The sequence below is a fragment of the Maylandia zebra genome, linkage group LG18, assembly GCF_041146795.1.
Source record: "Maylandia zebra isolate NMK-2024a linkage group LG18, Mzebra_GT3a, whole genome shotgun sequence".
Classification (NCBI taxonomy): domain Eukaryota; kingdom Metazoa; phylum Chordata; class Actinopteri; order Cichliformes; family Cichlidae; genus Maylandia; species Maylandia zebra.
In genome coordinates, this window is record NC_135184.1 from 19,527,923 (window position 1) to 19,549,398 (window position 21,476).

Consider the following 21,476-nt stretch of genomic DNA (forward strand, 5'->3'; position numbering starts at 1 on the left):
GTGTATGGAAGGATATCCTTAGGGCAGTATATAATGACAAAGCCTATTAGAAACCTTTCTGCAAGCAAACCAGAGTTTTCTGAAAAGCTTCCCTTTTTCTATAGTCAGTCAAAGCTGCATTAAAAATAGAGAGATTAAAATCTTTAATAACCTTGAAAAGCAATAATATAAAGAAACATGAATATGAATGTGGAAGTATGGAAAGCATAAGCAAGAAACATTGATGTCTGAGGGGAGGAGGAGAGAAGCTGAGCCATGTAAAATCTTTGTACTTAATTACATTTTTAAGTAATACAGAACTTAGCATACAACACATGCACATCTCATCAACTGGCCAATCACACTGTCTGAGCAATCAGTTAGCATTAGCCAAGAAGTTATCTATTGCTATTAAAAACTAAAACACTTACCATTTATTCCAGAAGAGAGTTTTATGTAAACAAACACTTTTTTGTTTCCTCACAAAATTCCAAAGCTTTTACAACACAACATTATTATGAGAACAACACCATCACAAGGATTTCACATCCACTATACAGGAAAACTCAAGTAATGTGCAGATGACATCAAACAAAAAACTTCTATACTGACCCCGTTTTATTATTATTATTATTATTATTATTATTATTATTACAAGAACAAACAAACAAACAAAAACCAACTTTGATATCCTTTTAGACATGTTTGCTTTCTTGCTGTTTGAGCTTTTCTTGTAACTAGCCAAGTTCTCTAATGTCTCACACACTTCAGTTCCCTGTGGTTAACCAGCTGAGTTAAGCAATCTTTGTGGTCTTTATTTGACTTTTACTGTGGCCTTTTTTTGTGGCACACACACCTTTATATATACACTCTAATTTTTCCCAGATTCCTTGATATGAACTGAGAAAGATGCCACCTGCCTTCTGACAACACCTTGCAGGCTTGAGAAGGTGAAGATGATAAACAGAAATGATCATATGTCCGTTAAAGTGTGTTTTATAAGATAAATAGCATATGGGATTGTTTGATTTTAGAGTTTATTCTTTTGTTATTTGTCTACATGGCTCTTCTGCACTGCTTCACAGACAGCAAATGCAGCTGGACACCCACTTTTTCAGCAATCACCATTCACGGTGGAGAAATTGCATTCAATAGTTTCAGCATTATGGTGTTTGGGCAACAACAGGCAGTCAGGCCTCTTCGTCTCTTTGTTGTTTTCTTTTTCTCTCCTTCTTCCCACCCTTCTCGTGCTTGCCTGGCTTTGAGCAGGCAGTAACGAGCAGTCAAGCTCATCTCCTGGCCAGAGCAAACAAAACCAGAGCCACATTCCCCAAGCTCAATTTGCTGTTACGTCTCAGCTCTGTGAATTGGGATTTTTCTAAGCTTTTGCTGTTTGGCTTCTGGCCGCTAACCTGCTCACATTTTTACAATGTGTGAACATTTGTAATTCCTTGTACCATAGCTTTAAAAAAAAAAAAAGAATATTCTTTATCTGTTTAATAATGTAAAACAATTATCATCATCATCACTCGGAAAATTAATTTAGTATAAATCATAGTTTAGCTTGCCAGCATGATGATATTATACCCTAGCAGAGTGAAGATTTTTTTTCTTTTTAAACAGATCTGTCCTTCTCAACCACACCTATTCCTCCTTTTCCCCTTGTCTGTAAAAAACTTTAGTCTATGACAAATCATGGTCTAGTTTTTCTTCTATTCTCTGATCGGAACCATACTACAGAGGAAGTAGTTTCCCGCACGGACGTATTTCACTAAAGGCACGCAGGTGTCATCATTAAAATGCTAGTTGCTTAGCGTCTTTTGCGTAATTACTGTTAAATTATTTGGCGAGAAATCTAATATCTGTTATTTACTTGTATTTAAGTTACCTGTCGGTTTTCAGAAACGTGTCCGGTTGGTTGTAATCTATCTCTAAAAAAGCGGCATCGTTTACTGCTCGTTGCTAGTCCTTAGCCGAGTGCTAACAACACTGACGGCAAGTTACATGCGTCTAGCACCGCTGTCATTTCCAGGCAGCCGAACAGCTCGGAGGGATTCTGACAGGTAGGTAAAGTTTTATATCTCAGTGCTTCGGCTTTGAATTAATTCTTAAAGCATGGGTGTGCTCTCGGTCAACAGGGTATGTCCTGAGCACACATGCCAGTTTGACGCTAGTGGTTACTACAGCGATGACATGATGTCTGTTGGATATAAACGTTCAGGAGAGCAGGCGCTGTGTGAAGCACACGCTGTACTGAGACTAAGAAAGCTGTGACTGTGGGAGTCAAATAACTGCGTGATTTTAGATGTCATATTTCATCATGATAAACACAATATGCAGATTCATCCTCTTTTTCCTCATTTTCAGCCATAGGTGCCGTACGTTACAATAAAGCACAGGCATCTTTGTTTACATACAATGAAGCACAGTTGTGCAAACTTGTTGCTGATGCACTGGTATCATAGTGTTGAAGGTCGATACCACTGAATGCTTGGGGGGGGGGAAAAGACACTAGGAGTCTATTCAACAAGTATTAAGCTGTGCATGCTCTTGGTATGAAGGTGAATGAAACAGATTGTGTGCTGCCAGTAGGGCTGGGCGGTATAACTTCAAAATCAAATCACAGTATTTCAGTGAAACTTGCAATAACAGTATTACTGATGATATAGAAAAGAATTCTGAACAAGATTTTAGTGATGCTTGCAGGCATCAGCATCACTGTAAATAAAGTGTATTTTCCATTCTTCTTTTCCATTGATGAAACACTAATTTAAATTCAGTTCAATTTTATTTATATAGTATCAAATCTCAGCAACAGTTGCCTCAAGGTGCTTTATATTTTAAGGTAAAGACCCAACAATAATGCTGATTGAAGTATGAATCTATTCGGTTTACCAGAAGTACCAGCACGATACTGAAGTAGTGATTACATAGCATTACATTCTTGGATGTTGTATGTTGGTTCAACAGCCTTTTAACCAGCTGCTTAAAGTCCTGCTTATTCCACTATATAACCACATATGTAATTTCCATCCACTGTTTGTTCTCCCTGGCATTTAGAGAACAGCTAGTGGTCCTCGGTGGAGCCATTTGTTTACATTTGCACTGTATCTTCTACTTTATAGCCTGGTTGTACAATGTGTGGCCATGTGTATTTCCTCCAAGTGCTGAAATATGTTTGTTGTTTTCGCTTTTAGTGGGAACTACGATATTTTATTAGTATGGTTTTTGTTTATAATAAACCGTCATTGATTCTCACTCTCAGAGATGCCTAGTCTTGTCCCATTGTCGTCGTGTGCACTAGGGAATGTAAATGCATGGCGTTGCTATAGCAAGAAACTTGCGATAAGACATTTTTGTATTGTGTGAAATTTATACTGGTATTATTGTGGTTGTTTTGATGTGGCACTGCCTTAGTTGCCAGCATGATCATGACATTCAGAAATGTTAGAAGCTAACTCCTGTGCTCATCCATCAGCAACGAGATCTCATTAGTGACATCAAGCCAATACCATGAAAGACAGAAAAACACAGTTCTTGATGATCATAATGATGATACTAGTATTTTAGGGAATTCACAGTTTCAGTCTTTTGAGTAGGAGTCCACTGATCCCTAACATTAATGTCCTGACTTTGTAAAATAAAATCCGTCTAGCATCACTGTTCAGTCACACAGGCTTGAGAGTAAATGAATCATAGAGAGCTTGTCAGTTGTGTCAGTTCACGTGACCACAAATTGCAATTTCACAAACTACTAAACATCTGAAGCAGGTCTGGAATGCCTCTAAACTGCTAACCTTCTGTCATTAGCTTCCTGTGTGCTAGCCAGCTGGGGCCTCTGTGTGGGGTTTTCATGTTCTCTGTGTTCCTCCCACAGTCTGAAGATATTCATGGGGTTAGCTTAATTGGTTTTTGTAAATTGACGATAGATGTGGATGTGAGCATTATCGATTGTCTGTCTGTGTTAGCCTTCTGTTAGACTGGCCACCTGCAATCTTGGCTGGTGTGAGCTAAGACTTTTTGAATACGGTAAACAGGGTAGAGCAGAGGGAGTGTCACTTGGAAGACTGATTGGAGTATATAGCTGAGGCACACAGCATCATCAGTATGTTATATGTGTACATTGAACACACTTTATTTAAAATGAACATAACAGTAGCATTAAATGCATTTAAAAACTAGTAATTAAAGTAATAAAAAGACTTCTTTAACAAGGATCTGTTTGTGCTCTTGTGCATGAACTATATTGAACTGATGTACAATAGCCCATTTACCCATGGTGTCCATTTACATTTAGGAACTCACATTATTGCTAATATGAACATAATTTACTCTTTGTGCTTTTATATACTATTTTACAGAGTATTATACACAAATATTATCGACAGTATTTTAGTGCTGTATTAATTTGTTGAAGTACTAAGTCTACACCTGTGGTCAGTACTGTATGTTATACGTTTTCATTTACAATGTCCCCTCCTCTCTTAGCCATCTGCAGCAGACATGGAGCTCCAAGCGGTGCTGATGGCGGCGGGTGGGGGTTCTCGTATGACTGATCTGACATACAACACCCCCAAAGCTATGCTGCCTGTTGGCAACAAGCCCCTTATGTGGTATCCCCTTAACCTTCTGGAGAAGGTGGGATTTGAAGGTGAGAGCTAGCAATAAATATAATGCTTCTTTATCTCTTGGTTCAGCTATTATTTCAGCTGATACTGAATATTAGAAATATTATTCAGAGGTCTGGGTGTCCATAATATGTGAAAATATTTGTTGCTTTATAGGTCATCTTAAGTTATAAAATCAGGTCTGATATTGTAGCGTACAGCTCACATCAACTGTATTTGTATTTGCATGTAAGCTTTGTGTAAGTGGTAGCGGGGGAGAAGTCTTAAAGTTAGGGCTAAGTCATTCTTGGTTTCCACATAAAATGTAAAGAAGCAAAAATCCTGCCAGTAAGTTTATGTGGCCCACTTGGAAAGTCTGGAACAAAAAGTGGAAACTCAGACCTATAAGAAAAATAGTTTCACCTCCTATTATAACTGAGGACTCCTTTTTTTCATGTTAGTACTGTCAGGATTAAATTACAGATACAAAAACTGATGTAGAAACTGTGAGCACTCTTAAAGGGAGAGAGTTATTTGTGCAGTGACATAATGAAGAGAGAATGTCAGCGGAGGTCATAAAAATGGTTTTATGATTACAATCATGTCAACTGTGACTTAAAAAATGATATTTCTTTCATTGCTGGTTCATCATTTGGAGTGTTAAAGCCAGGCAGAATCCAGGGAAGTGCAAACTATAGCTGTGTGTTTAATAAATTATCTGTTTTGGGGGATAAGCAATAATTTGCAATACTAGACTTTAAGCAAGATCTATCCTACACAAGTAGTTGTTGACCAACTACTTGGACTCTAAATTCTGGGGAGTTAAAACTGGTTAGATGTTTTTCACCATTGTTAAAACATTCAAAATACCTAAAAGAAACAACAAGTTACTTTAAAATGTGTTATGCTTTTCAAACTCTAAATATGTAAAAGCGAAGCCAGTTGTAATTCTTTATTCTCTTTAAGGTCAGTGAAAGTTTTGCTTTTGTTTGGCACTGAAATCCTCAGTTAACACCATTACAAATATTTTACATTGAGTCAGATTTTGCTCTGGTCTGTTTTAGTTGTACTTCCATCAGCTTGTCAACTTGACATTGTCAGCATGTCAGGTGTGCATTTCCTCACTATTTTTTTTACAGTCAAGTTTTCTGACTCTTGTGCAGCAGCATGCAGTGGGGCTCAGAAAGCCTGACCTTCTAAAGTATTTATTTATTTATTTTTGGCAATATGCTGTTCATTACAAAAGCCTGTGCTAGGTTAAATAAAAGTTGCTTTCTATACATAATCATTCTGTGTGGCCAGCAGTTTACAGTGTGCATTTTCCTAGCCAAATCTGTGCAATTAGGTTTTACTAGGCTGACACAGCTAGAGTGAGCAAATGCCCGGTATAAACCATTTAATGCAGGCAAGGCTAATTAAACTAGACTGATTCTACAACATTTTAGATTCCTAAAGTGGTCTAGTATTGTTCCTACCAACTTTATAAAAAACACAAAAGTGGCTTATTTGAAGCTCACAACATATTATAGCCATGTAAGCATCTGCTGTGGCTTGTCTCCTTTTTTATGAAGGTAAGATAATCAAAGGGATACTTTTGTGAACTGTGTTTTCAGAGGTGATAGTGATCACTACCAAAGAGGTCCAGAAGGCGATGAGCACAGACCTTAAAATAAAGGATGTGAAGATGAAACTGGATGTGGTTTCTATCCAGGAAGATGGCGACATGGGTACCGCTGATGCTCTCAGACACATCCAGCCAAAGATCAAGGTGCGTATGTATTTGTGGGTGTTTTTTGGGGGGGAGGGGGCGGCATATTTACTCTCAATCTCTTGGACCTTTATTTGCTATGTATGGAAAATAAGTATGAATTAGATCAGACTGAATTAATGAAAGGGTTACACTAAAGGCCTCAGTCACAAGGGTCCGGAGCACCTTTTTAAAATGTTTTGTTTGCAGTGATAAGGCACAACATTTATACATTACTTTGAAGGTGAATAGCTTACATTTCCATCATATTTTTCACAGTTTCATTATCACTCTGCAACTACGGGGCTAGTGTTTGCAGACAAGTCGTTGTCTGAAATTGTGGGCAACTGCGGAACCTGGTATAGCACCCATTTGCAAGCGACTCCCAGCAACCTCTAGCAACCATTTCCCAAATGGTGGAAGAATAAACTATTTTTCCCTAGCAACTGGTTACTAGTTTCCAGTTTCTAGTCCTGCATGACTGCGACTATCCTAACACTTGTTCCAGTGTCTACAAAAATATAGGATACTGTTTGCAGTGTTTTTTTAACAAAATATTATGGTTAAATTGTTTATTTGCAGGAAGCATTGGTTTGAGTTTTGCTTTATTATGCAGTGCCAGTAAAGAGTTGCATGTTGCATCCACAGACACTGCATGTTGCATGTTCTGCTCTGTAATACCATTCTCCATTGCTCTGATTGACAGTGTTTTGTAGGGAGTTTTTTTTATTTATTTATAAATTTTTATTCTGTTTAATGTCACAGCCATACAAAGAATTGCAGAAAGGTTTTAGGTAAGGTAAAAAATTGACAAAGATTGCGGGGGAAGTTTAGGTGGACATTCACTAGGGCTGCCACAATTAGTCGACTATCAAAATCGTCGACGACTAATTTAATAGTCAACGCGTCGTTTGAAGCTTTGTAACATCCCAAAAGACGCAGGGATAACTAGTAGGATTTAAGAGTGTAATAGCGGACTGAAACAGAAGATGGCAGCACTGCATTTACAAGGATGTCAGCTGCCGTTAAACCCCGAAGAAGAAGAAGCTCTGTCCCAGAATTCAAAGCGTGGCCCAGCTCAGTTTCCAACAATGACGGCAGCTAGTTAGTTTTAATATTACTCTTATTATTCTTTCTGGGTCACAAAATAAACGTGTAGCCGTGTAAACCTCAAATATCTGCTCAGTTTATCAAGACACCACATATTTTCAAAAGCGCTCCGACGTTTTCGGAGACGTCTGTTACCCACCAGCTCGATAGCTAGCTGGGGTTCAAGGCTCACTAGAGCCGGTGAGAACACCGGAGTCCTGGCAAATCGTTTTCAAACCCACCGCCGTCTTTCGCTACTCAGGTTAAACATATATAAGTCACTTAGATAACTTAAAAATGTTATTGTTTGGCTTTTTTTAGTATTTTATTTGTTCCTGAGTAAATCGGTTTGGCTGAGATTAAAGTTATAGTTTTTACACAGCTGAATAAACGTCAAGCAGACAACTGATTATCAGAAGTGTGAGATGCTCGGGAATATACTCCGGTGTCCTGTTATATTTTAGATATCAAGGAGCAGACGGCTGAGTTTATTAAACTCCACTGAAACAATCTGCAAATTTCATTAAAATGTAATAAACTATCATCTTGTCTTTATTTTTAGTTAGCACATACCTTAAACACTTAAAGCTGTAAGCTAATGATAGTTATATAAGAGCAGATGCATGCTGGTGTAATAAGCTGTACGTTGTATGTCCAATGGATGCATGATCTGATTAGTTGACTAATCGCAAAAATAATCGGTGACTAGTCGACTATCAAAATAATCGGTGACTAGTCGACTATCAAAATAACCATTTGTGGCAGCCCTAACGTTCACACTGCTGGGCTGACCACCGATCCATGCCTTTTCCTGCTTTGAATGGCCAAGGCCGCCGAGGTACCTCATTGCACATTTTTAAAATACACACAAACATTCACAGGCACACACGTGTACATATGCTGTCTTGGTATCCATGACCCCCAACTGCAATTTCCATACCCCCCTCTATATCCTGCCTGCTGATCCCTCCATCCCTCCCTTCATCCGATTCACTCTAAACAGATGAGGTCATGGTTAAGACTCAAACTCCTTGTGCTGCCAGTTTACCCAGTGCACCATTTATTCTCATGCAGCAGTCATGCACATCTGTGCAACATTTGTGTTTGGGTATGTAAGGGTGTATGGTGACCCTGTGTATATGCCATTGTACTGACTGGCCCCTTGTGTCCATGAAGACATGTTTATATGAGTTTAGGGTTAGTTTGGGGTTAGGGTTGGCCGCTGATGTGTTTCAAAAGCAATTTCTCTTGTTTATTGTTTTACTATCAAAGAATTGTATACCACTGGCTTAGTTAGAAATGTCAGTTTTAAGAATCACAATTAATTCAGACTCATCAAATCTTAAATGAAGGTGATACTATGAATGCTTTTGAGTAATTAATTCATTGTGATTCATGCGTATGTCAATAATTTAAGGTTTTATGGTTGTTTTCAGGCTTTCAGCCAATACATATTTACAGTAATGCTATATGAAATCAGCAAGGCAAATAGTGCTGATCTACGGTACTGTCTGACTCAAACATTTACAAGAAAAGACACATTTTTGGCAGTTACAGAAATGCAGTCCAAACATTTTGCCATACAAAATTAACTTTTGCATCCAGTCACATCTTTATTTAATCAAGACGAGTTTTTGTTGGTATATTTTTTTAATTATATTATGATCTGAACCAAGTGTTGGTAGGTGATTGGCCAGAAGATCATGACTTTTTTTTTCTGGCACAATCACAATTCTTGATCTGGATTGTGATTCTGGTCAGGGGTTTGATCTAGGGCTGAACGATTATGGAAAATAATCTAATTGCGATTTTTTGCCCCAATATTGCGATTGCGATGCGATATGCGATTATTTTTTAAGGTCTTTGTCTTCTGTATTATTAAACAAAGACAAGTAATACATCGTATAGTATGGCCAATACTATATTACATTAATTTTAAACTGTTCTTTCCTGGAAGACAGACCTCTGTTATGATGACATGAGGTGATGCATGAATTGATGACTGACATTTTTATTTAACTTCTTCAATCACAACAGTATATTTGAACATACACAATAGTTTATTTTTAGCTTACAAACATCTGAGCATAAAGTGCTGACAAGGAACCCTGGTGTAAACATTAAAATGAAAGTCAGTACAATGTGCAGATTGCAGAAATATACATAAAAAAAATCAGTGGCTTTACCACACTCAGTTTTTCGACATCTGTGAACTACTAGACAGTCATTCAATTAAAAAATAATATTAAATAAATAAAACTAATAAATAAAAAATACACACATCTTACTGATCTCTGCAGTCAGTAACATTACACATAAAGTGCAAACATAATAGCAATTGTATAAACACACACACAAACACGCCTTTAAAGTTTAAAGGCGTGAAATTGGACGGTCTAGCCTTCTGATTAGCGTCACCGCTGTCTCGGTGGAGTTTAATAAACTCGGCCGTCTGCTTCTTGCTATCTAAAATATAACCAGACACTGGTGTAAATTCTCGACTGTCTCATACTTCTGTTTAATAAGTTTTCTGTTTGACGTTTAGTCAGCTGTGTGAAAACCAAGGAGGAACCCACCCGGGGGATTAATAAAGTTTTATTTTATCTAATCTAATAACTTTAATATCAGCCAAACCGATTTACTCACGAACAAACAAAACACTGAAAAAAGCCCAACAATAACATTTTTAGGTTGTCTAAGTGACTTATATATTACGTTTAACCCGAGCAGCGAAACTCCGCGGTGATCTGAAAATGATGTGCCGGGAGTTGTGCCGTTCTCGGCCGCATCAGTAACCCTCGAGCTCCCGGCTAGCTGTCGAGCTGGTGGGTAGCAGACGCCTCTGAAAACGTCGAAGCACTTTTGCAAATATGGGATATCTTGATAAACCGAGCAGATATTTGATGTTTACACAACTACTTTCTCGCCTGAAAATATGTTAAAAGTTTATTTTGTGACCCAGAAAGATTAGTATGAGTAATTTTAAAACTTAGTAGCGGCCGCCATTGCTGGAAACTGGAGTTTGGCTGGGCCGCGCTATGAATTCTGGGATATGGTAGTAATTTGGACAGCCTTCGGTGCGTCGCTGTGACGTAATCGGTCTACAAATGCGGCCTCAGGAGGATGCAGCCCATGAATTTGGACATGTCCAGAGTATAATCGCAGCCTTTGCGGTTAGAAAATTGCACTTGATCATGTCGCGATATTATCGCAAATGCGATATATCGTTCAGCGCTAGTTTGATCCCTCGCTCCTCCTTTTTGGCAAATTCCCAAAGAGTGTGTATGTGCAGGTGGGTGAATGTGTTTGCTTGATACTTAGAAAGGCATACGAGTGTAGCTTGTAGTAAAAAGCTAGATTATTAGAAGAGTCAACTAATTTCACAATACCAGAACCACTTAATTATCAACATATAGAAAAGAGGAACAATCTGAAACAATATCGCCCACCCTTAATCTTAAAAGGAAGAAAAACCACAGGATCCTAATATTTCCAGGAATTTCCATTCCCAACACTAAGCATCATTACATGCTACATTCCTACTGGATGATAAGTAGATGTAGGGCGTAGTAGGGTTGTCAAAAAAATCAATTCTCAGATACTAAAAATTACTATCAAATTACTCATTTGTATCAGTATCATTACCACCAGTGCAGTCTTTGCCTCCTCTAGTTGACACACTTCACCCAGCACCTCTCCTCACTAGCAGCTGAAATATTTGACATTAGCAACACTGGACAACTTTATTTAGATTAATTTAGAGGGTTTTTTTAGCCTTTTTTCGTGACAGGAGACTAGAGTAGTAAGGAAAGGAGGGAGAAAGCATGGACATGCAGGAAATGGCACAGGGTGGCCTTTAGGCATTTGGTTTGACTGTTCAACCCAATGAGTTATACCAGCACCCCAAGACTGAACAAGTCTTTACAAAGAGTAAAGTATTACATACTCATAAACGTTAGCCTGACTGACACACACACATTAACGTTAGTCATTTAACTATAAGCAGTTCCTCACAGTTCCTATATTAGCCATGTGTTATTAAGTTGGTAAAGTTTGTATTGTTCTAATCTTTTTCCCCCTGTGCTTTTTTTTTTTTTTTACACTGCATTTCGGTAAGTTTGACATTCTAGTATTTTGATAACCCTAGCAGGCTATAGTTTCAGTTACAATGTGAGTTGTAGCTTCTTTAACTTTGTCCCAGGCAGTGTTGGTCAAGTTACTTGAAAAAAGTAATCAGTAACTAATTACTGATTACTTCCCCAAAAAAGTAATCCCGTTACTTTACTGATTACTTATTTTCAAAAGTAATTAATTACTTAGTTACTTAGTTACTTTTTAAAAACACGATTTACAACCTGAATAGGTGATAAAGCGATAGATCTTTCAGCCCAATTCTACTTTTTCTGCATAATCCATCATACAAAATGTAATCAAATGGAAAAGTCTCTTTTTTTTAACTTGTTTTATCAGTTTTAATCTTTTAACTCTATGCATCAAGCAAAAATTTAATTATATGCAACATTCTCTGACTTGAATAAATTAGTTTAACATTTAAACCTATTTTCTACACATTCCAGCACATAAAATAAAATATTTTTTGTGTTTACACTCAGTCTTTCAAATAGATGCAAGTAAAACACAGCAGAAAAAAAATAAAGTCAAAGACTCAGCGGTCTTGTTGCTCTATTTTCACCTGTAAAGCAGGACTAGGGGTAGGCGGAGGTTTACCTTGGTGCAGGTGTGCCGCGGTCAGTTGTGCATTACGTCGTTGCGCACTCGGTGCTTGCTTGGAAGTTTAGGGGTTTTTTTCGCTGTAAAAAGAAGTTTTCTTCCCACGCACGATGGACGCTAATGTTTTTGTCACTTTTTATGGAATCAAACTCAAAGTAAGGTCAGTACTTCCACGCTTTAAATGCTGCACGCTCATACTCTCTCCCACAATCGATATGTGATCCATTGTTGATCTGCACACAGCTGTTGTCACTGTCGTGAGACATTCTCGCAAAGAAATCACGGTTTTAGTAACGCAGTAACGCAGCGTTCCTACGGGAAGTAACGGTAATCTAATTACCGTTTTTGCAATAGTAATCCCTTACTTTACTCGTTACTTGAAAAAAGTAATCAGATTACAGTAACGCGTTACAAGTAACGCGTTACTGCCCATCTCTGGTCCCAGGTCAGGTCACAAACAGTCATCTTGAAATCTCTATCACAATCTGATGTAAGACTGTTGTTTTAGAGCCTCAATCACTACAATTACCGTATTTTTTCGGACCATAAAGCGCACTGGATAATAAGGTGCAATGTCGATGCACAGGTCTGTTTTCATACATCAAGCGTACCGGATTATAAGGCGCATTAATCGAAAGCAGAGCTGTGTGTTTTAATTTTTTCAGAAATCTCTCAATCAGAACATGCTATATCATGTTTAGGTGGAAACTAGCAAGCTAACTTCCTGCTAACTTCTAACTCTGTTAAATTTAATAAATTCTGTTTTCATGGATGCCTGCATGTTAAATTTAATTGTTACACCTGGTAAAGCAGCAACGCTGATCATTTTATTAAAGATGAAAGAATTTAGACAGTTTTTAACTATTATTATAGGGCGCACTGTCGATTTTTGAGAAAATTAAAGGATTTTAAGTGCGCCTTATAATGTGGAAAATACAGTAATCTTTTTGGTCGGCCACACTTGACATGTTGCATAGATATTCAAATGGGTTAAAAATCTAGTGATTCCACGTGATTCTCTGGGTGTTATTGTCCTGAAAAGAGAGTGGCTCTTCTCAAGACAGAAATGTTAAATCATGGATAAAGCTGATCATTGAAAACAGCTTTACATTCAAGTTGCCAGCAAAATACTCCTCACAGTGTAGCAAAGGCACTAAATGCTCTCACTGTAATGATAAAGCTTTCAGGGTTTTTTTTCTTTATTTTGTGCCTGTCTGTACAATCGAAGATAAAAATGTCCTTCTGACATTCATTCTTTACAACATGATCAGTCTTTCAGTTCTTTTGGTCAAATGGCTTTAATCGTTTTTCTTTTTTCCCCTTTGAATTGGTGTACAGATTCTAGTTATTTTCTTAGCTAGATTAGTCCTTTTAATAGATGCTTGGAATTACCACATGTACAAATATTCACACACTTAGGCAGAACTAGCTTCAGCATGCTCTCATTGAGAATCGTTGAGTTTCTAATCCTTTGAGCAGCCAGCTGGATGAGAGGCATTGAGTTACAAACACTCACACACTGCAAGGTGATGAGTGAGGAACTGTAACCATGGCCTGCCAAATCCCCGCACAGAGATCACTCAATCTGTCAAACCGAAGCCTGCGCACAGTGTAGACACTCACACATCTTGATGCAAACACCCTTCCATGAGGGGATTTGGTGTAACCGATCAAACAAAATAGTTACAGGAATTGGTGTGTGCTCTGGGTGAGCACAGTCGGCCATTTCTCTCGAACACTGAAAGGAGAGATTACAGGGAGCATTTTTTATTTTGTTCACTCTGCAAACAGTGAGGTTACACAAAAGTGGACGGATATGCTGATTAATGCTGAGTTCTTTCACAATAAGCCAAACTAGTGAAAGGAGTACTTTGCATGCACGTTTTGCTTTGTAAGCCAAAAGCCTCTTTGACATTTTTATTATCGTTGAGGCTTAATCACCTGGTATAATGAGCGCGTATGAACTAAAACAGCTATATATACATTGGAGTTTGTGATTCAAGGCTTCACCTTTGGTCCACATCTGTTAGTCAGCCTGTAAGACTTGACACAAAAGGTGAAGAAAGAGAGGAGTGAGAGATGGGACTGAGGCTTTTCATGAAAGCGGCACAGCAAACATGCTTAGATGTGTCTTTTTTTATTTCTTTCCCTCTTTCAACAGTCTTGCTCCACACCCTTACTCCATGTGCATTTTCTCTGTTTTTTCACTGAACTGCAATGTTGAAACTTCATAATCTTAAGAAGACCAGGCAAGACTTGTACATGTTAAAAGTGACCGACATTACTTTTATCCCAGGGTGATGGAAAATATTCAGTGGTTTGTTTTTGTTTTTTTTATGATGAACACATTAGTCAAAGCTTGTGTATCCTTCAAACCTACACTGACTTGATGACCAGTGTCACATAGCCGAGTCATTTCAAGTTCTTAGCTTCAAAAATCCTTTGAGGAATCAAAATATAAAAGAGATTGAACAAATAGACTGTTTTTATTGGAAGTGTGGTAAAAAGTCTGACTGGCGTGCATGCATGCATGCAGCTGAGCGAAAGTATTGTCAGTTTTCATACTGCAGTATACCATAAAGTATACTTCAGTATACCAACAAGTGCACTGTAGCTCAAAACATTCACTGGTACTGAATATACAATTATATGGAAATAGTAAAATAATATTATTTTACCTCCGACACGCAGCTAAACGCTGCTCTGGGCGAATCGGTTCTTTGAAAAAGGTGAAATATTTACAAAAGCAGTCATGATAGAGCTTCAACTCCTGAATCAAACCATGAAATTCTCCCTGCTGCTGTCTTCTCATGGGAATTGGATGAAGCCTGAATCTCTGTTTCATACTTTCTTTGTTTATTATATACATCATAGCTTTCTTTATGTACGTGACATTGCTGAATTTTGTAACTTGTAAATAACAAAGTTGTGAATGTCAGCCTTTACTGGTGGATTCATACCTCATACAACAAAGAAAGTGTCCTTGAAACGGGTCAGGATTGTGCAAGCACTAGTTTTGGATTGAAGTCAGTTACCACTAGGACAAATCCGAATCTGTGTGTGATTGCTTGTGCACCAGTGTGTGTGGTCCTGACCTGTCCAGTGATCCTGGCTGTTGAAAGGCCAAAGTGTCTTTGCCTCTCCAGCTGACTCCACTCGGCTGTCGCCTCTGAGTGTACGCCTGCGTGCGTGCATGTGTGAATGAAGCAAGCACGCCTTTGTCCATTTAATGTGTGTGGCTGTGTGAGAGTGCTCTGTTTCTGAACATGTGTGCGAGCTTATCAGTCTGTGATAGAGCGAGGAGAGAGCTGAAAGGTCTCAGAGTCTCAGGAGTCAGGAGATCTCTTGCAGGCACCTTCAATTTTACTGTGGCAGCTTCCTGTCGCCGGGTCAAGATTAGAGTTGCATGTAAATCTAGGTCAACTTGACCCTTGATCTCATACTCTACATACTTTGATCCTTTTTTAAACCAGATAATATATTACATTTATTCTATATAAATACTTTTTTAAAAACAACTTCACTGTAATCTTTCCTTTTCTTTCTTTTGTTTGACAGTCTGTGGATTCTTTGCTCATGTGTTTTTCTTCCTTATCCCCTCTCTCTCACTCTGTGTTCTCCTTCACAAACAGAGCAATAATGTCTCTGTCGTTAAGGCTGCTGGTGCTAATGGTGGGATTAGTCCCTATGCTGACAGCCTTCATCTCTTGACAGACAGATAGATACCGCACACAGACACAAATGTGGCTGCACCCACATGCAAACACACATTTAGACAGTGGAGAACAGTTCAAATGACAGGTACTGCTTTTGCTCTCGCCATAAGAGCAAGTGATACGTCAACTGGAATTCACAGCTGCATATTTATTTGTGTTTCCAAACATGTATTGATTTACATGTGGTTAGATAGTAGGGATACTGATACTAGTTTAAGATAGTCATCTTCTAAAATAAGACTTTTCTCAAAAAAAAATGTGGGCTCTGTTTTAAGCTCAAGTGCATTTTGTTGAACGCTGGCTGGTTTTCTCTGCCTGTGTGTAACGTTAGAGCAGTGTTTTATGTGGATCAGTTCACAGAAATGTACTTAAAACCAGCCAGCCAGGGTAAAATGGAGAAGGATAAGGGAGTTATGTGATATTGTGTCACTGAATGCAGTGAGTGCAGCATGATTTAAAAAAAAAAAAAAAAAGACTCAAATATGGGCAAGACTTAGCATGTGGATGTAAACACAGGGTGGAGTTAATCTTCCTTTATTTAAGGCAGGTTTTTCAGAGAGATAACTGCGTACACACACTGAAAACTAAACAGGACAGATGTCTAATTTGTCAGGCGTTTTCAAGCACTTCAAACAAAAAATAGAAAATTGTGAGATTGCAAAAGATTTAAACAAATGTCCCAATCACATGTAATTTCTCTTTTATACAAATTCAAAGCTTTTGAAAGATGTAAAACTACTCATTTGCAGTAATTAGAGAGAGTAAAACTAGCATAAATGGCTTACTGGAAGAGCAGTAGGCTTGTTGCATAACATTTTATTAAAATGTATAGACTGTGACATAGTGTAACGTATTACCAGCAATGTTAAAGACCTGATAGAAAGCATTAATTTGTTATGCCAGAAATATTGTTCAGTGTATATAATCACAATACAGACTGGGCCGTTTTGTTTTTGTTACAGTTCCTGTTTTTAACATCTGTAGTTTAATCACCTGTTGAGACTTTTTTGTCATTTCGATCTGCTGTGGGCTTTTAGGTGAAAAATAGAGCAAGGTTTTAAGGACTTCAGAAATCTTAGAAGTATCACAAATTAATACCAAAGTAATTTGACGAAGACCACGTGTTTATGAATTGAATTGTCTGCTTAGATCCAAGCAAAGAGAAACAGCAGAAAAATATAGTTACACTCACTGTTTATGGATTCTGTCTCTCAGACCTGAATGAATGGAGAAGGGAAGGGAGCAAAGAAAAAACAGGTACTCTGGGATTTGTGTAACTCACTGTTGTAGGGTTCTTGGCTTACAGCATAAAGTGTCTGGAGATAACTTTTGTTGTCAAAAGTTGCTGAGTAATTTCTTCGCACCACCTCTGCGCTTTTTACTAGATCAGCAGCTGAACTTTTTGTCTGACATCTGGTTCAGCTTTGTTTCCATGAAGACAGATGCAGAAACTCTTCACTACCTTATACCACAATACCTTTATTCCCTTTTGATTCAGGCTCCTTCCTGTTTTATTTAGATCTGTGCTTTTTGGTTTAATTTTTTTTTTTTAATTTACCGTTTAACTGAGCTACTCAAGTATAATTTTTTTTACCTTTATAAGCTATAACCTATTGCATAACAAGGCAACTTATATTGCTTTCGTATTAAAACATAATGTCAAACAACAAAATCAGAAGAGAAATTGTATATTCTCAAACAGAGATGGTGAATAACAGCAGAAATCATTACTCACTACTCTCTGTAATCAGACTTTAAGTCACTTTAACAAAGGGCCAACAAGCACTTGCGGAAATAAAGTTTATGTATACAATAGTCTAAATGCTTCACCCTGCCAACTGTATTTCAGCCATTTCTGTGTCTGTTTCAGAGTTTTGTGTGTGTGCCTGCAAGCTCCTGTCAAAAGCCTCTTTATGCTTAGTAAAGTAATCCTAGTCCCACCAAACCACGTCAGGTTCATTATGTTAGACATTCTGTTGTGTCTTACCGTTGCGCTGTCAAGTAAATACATCAGCATGAATAGATCACTGTGATTTTCTTTCAAATCTTTCTCTTAAGACCGACATCCTGGTGTTGAGTTGTGACTTGATAACAGACGTAGCGCTTCACGAGGTGGTCGATCTGTTCCGGGCGCACAACGCAACAATGGCCATGCTAATGAGCAAAGCCCACGAATTCACAGAGACCGTCCCAGGCCAGAAGGGCAAGAAAAAGACAGGTAAAATGAAAATAAATCTTAGAAAATGAGACCATTTTGCATCTGCTGTTTATGTAATCTATAATTTTTTTTTCCCTGCAGTGGTTTAACTGGGCAATTTTTTTTTTTTTGTATTAATAGTATATGTTGTGTATTTTTCCCCAGCTGAGCAGAGAGACTTTGTTGGTGTTGATAAGTCAGGAAAGAGACTGCTCTTCATGGCCAATGAGGCCGATCTTGAGGACGGACTATCAATCAGGAAATCCATTATGAGGAAGTAAGTCTAACCACACATTGCTTATTTATATGTCCAAATGAGCCATTAGAAATTATACATATATGTGAAAATCTACTCATTTCTGATTGGTTATCCACTTTCATTCAATCATTTCACTGTTGAGTCTTTGTTTTTGTTCACTTCAAAGGGGTCTCTGTCTTCTTAAAGGCTCCTGATTCTTCTGTATTAGTGGAATGACAGCTGTCCACAGCACGGTTTGTTAACCAAAGCAAATCAGTGTTCACTTTATAAGTTGCTGAGCATGTGCGGCACGTGTTCTCGTGCAGGTTCTTATTCCTCCATGCGTGGATCAGACTTTGGAGGTTTGCCTGATGGTGACGTGTTCTGTACATCTGTAGGTTCTTAGCTCTGGCAAAGCAGATGTTTAAGTTTCTAATCAGAGTCGGTGTGTTTTAGGGCGAAGGTTCTGTGGTGGCTGTGTGGGATTTTTGTTACAGGAAGAGTGTTCTAGGTAGGTTTTTGTTTCGAACTCCTAAAATGCATGTATGTGTGAAAGCGGGTGTTTTGGGAGCTCGTAAATACTTCATGGAGCCAAAGACACAGTAAATTCTGGCCAATAAGAGGGGGGCCAGAGCAGCTGCTCGCATGCTTCTCTGCACAGAGAAACTCTTGAGGCACACACTAACATATATACACACACACACATTCTGTCTTATTTCATAAACTCAGAAATGCTTATATGAACGCATAACACAACCTCGAGGCGGACATTGATGGAGAGAAAACAGTCACACATTGTCACAGTGTTATGGAAACCTATTGAGCCCACAGCTAAACATTTACAGCTTATACTGAAAGACTTCCAACACTGAAAGCACCTCTGATCATTTATACGCTCGCATGTCACACACCCACACAAAATTATTTTTTGCCTGAGGTAGTAAGCAGAGTAAATGCCAGAGTATGGATTCCTGTTTCCCACCTGTAGCTACCTGACTGTTTTCAAAAGCAGTATCACCCACAGAGTAGTCACAGCTTACACGTACTGTACATACAGGTTATGAAGCGTCTTTTGGATATTAAATGTTCGTATTCGTGTTACATTTGTACACATTAACATTTCACACCTGTAGTATCTTTTGCAGTTGGTTCTTTTCAGTTTCTGTGGAACGTTAGTGAAAGAAAAATGAATCGGTGAGTGCAACCCCCTGAATTTCTTCATTGACTGGCGTCCGTTTAATTTTCCACTTCATTCACTTCATTGAACCAGTTCTTGTTGTGTGCATCCCTCCACACAACCAACCATCTGTTCTTACAGTCTCCATGCTTGTTCTGCCTCAGCCTCTCTGTAATTTCTCTTCCCTTTCCTTCTCTATAGTTTCCACATGGTTGAGGTGTGTTAGCTCAAAACATTCTGCACATGTGAGATTGTTTGACCTGGAAATCGCTTAAACGGTGTGAAAGGAATCCAGCAGAGCTTCCTCTCATACATTAGGCTCCACCTGTCAGAATGTTGTGGATGTAGGTCTGGAGAAATGGTTGACTGTGTATTAATCTGCTGATTTAACAGGATAGTTCGGAAAACTAGAACGTTTCAAGCAAAACAAGCAAAGCCCCAAGTTTAGCAGCTAGTTTTGGGTTTTTGGGAGGTTTTAAAATTATGACATACACTTTAGGTGCGCCTGTTCAGCTGATCTTTAATGCAGATATGTGATTAGCCTATCGCATGGCAGCAAAACAATGCATTTGGGGATGCAGACATGGTCAAGACGTCTTTTCGAAGTCCATACTGAGCATCAGAACGGGTAAGAAAGTTAATGTAGAAGTTTTTGAATGGGACATGGTTTTTGGTGCCAGACTGGCTGATCTGAGTATTTCACAAACTGCTGACCTTCTGGGATTTCTCACACAAGCATCTGTAGATTTCGCAGAGAATGGCTTGTTGATGCTAAAACTGAGCAGTGCTAATATGCCACTGCTTACCTGCTTAGTATGTCCATCCCCTTGTGACCAGAGTGTATGCATTTTCTAATTGCTGCTTCTGACAGCGATAACATCCATGCCATAAAGCACAAATAAACTTTGGTTTCTTGAACATGATAGCAAGCTCACTGTACTCAAGTCAAGAGATGTAGTGAACAAGAGAGTCACATGATGGATGGGCAGCTGATAAATCTACCACAGCTGTGTGATCCTATCATGACGATATGGAAATCACTGGGGCATTTTTCCAGGACCTTGTTGAATCTGTGCCACAAATAACTAATGCAATTCTGAAATCAAAAGAGTATCCTAGTACTAGCATGTAGTGCCTAACAAGTGGCCAGTAAGTGTATAAAGGAAAGGCAAGGAAGCTTAGGTCAGATCAACTGCAGTGATCTTCAGCAAAACAGACTCGGAGTTACTTACATCTGTTACTAATGATGGCACACGTGGGGCTAAAAGCCAATAAACACAAATATTACACAAAGTACCTTTTAAAAAAAATTAAATAACTTCCCTTCCAAAGATCCTTGTACTAAATTTACTAAACATATGTATCAATGGTCCCACATAATGAGTGTGTTTGCACAGGAGTGACAGCTATCAACATTAGTCTGACTGCACTTGCAGAGCCATGCGCACTGTAGGCTTGCAACACAAGATCAGATATGTGAATTCAATTGAGAAAGCATCTATGGGGCTAGTTTAATATTACGAGAATCGCAAATTTTGCTTTGGAGGAGTGGTTAAATTGTTTTTTTAAAAAGCCCTTCAGCACTGTTGGCTCTTGTGAAAACCTGACTAATGAGGGTATTAACGGTCATTCTGCTGCATCTGACTCACCATCCGCTGTGGGGTTTTAGTTGTAACTAAATAAGACATTATGCTGTGTGTGTTTGAGAGCGAGAGATGTGACTCCTCTCTCCCACTGAGGACTTTAGTGGTACTTTAGTAGTCAGTCATTAATCCAACAGTTGAGTCATCCCTGCCTGCAGAGGCACTAAATTCCTGCTCCCTTCGACAATGAGCTCTACAGCACTCGCAGCAACCAGAAATCACATGATGCTGTTGTTAGGAAAGGCAACTTGATTACTAATGTTCGGGTAATATATGTACTGTTACAATGGTGCGTACTCATTAAACACGAACATTTCAAAGTCAGCATGTGTAGAAGTAGTTAGTGTGCTCA

The 21,476-nt window shown here is 38.5% G+C and overlaps 1 protein-coding gene across 1 annotated transcript in view; it reads left to right on the forward strand.

Moving 5' to 3' along the window:
* The first annotated feature begins 1,730 nt into the window (after nt 1–1,730).
* Nucleotides 1,731–21,476, forward strand: part of eif2b3 (eukaryotic translation initiation factor 2B, subunit 3 gamma) — a 36,355-nt gene continuing 16,609 nt past the window's right edge. Inside the window, exons 1-5 of the mRNA XM_004542648.4 lie at nt 1,731–2,042; nt 4,468–4,630; nt 6,200–6,354; nt 17,928–18,087; nt 18,232–18,343. Of these exons, the coding sequence (XP_004542705.1) occupies nt 4,483–4,630; nt 6,200–6,354; nt 17,928–18,087; nt 18,232–18,343 (575 nt within the window). The 5' untranslated portion in view covers nt 1,731–2,042; nt 4,468–4,482. The remainder of the gene's footprint in view (nt 2,043–4,467; nt 4,631–6,199; nt 6,355–17,927; nt 18,088–18,231; nt 18,344–21,476) is intronic.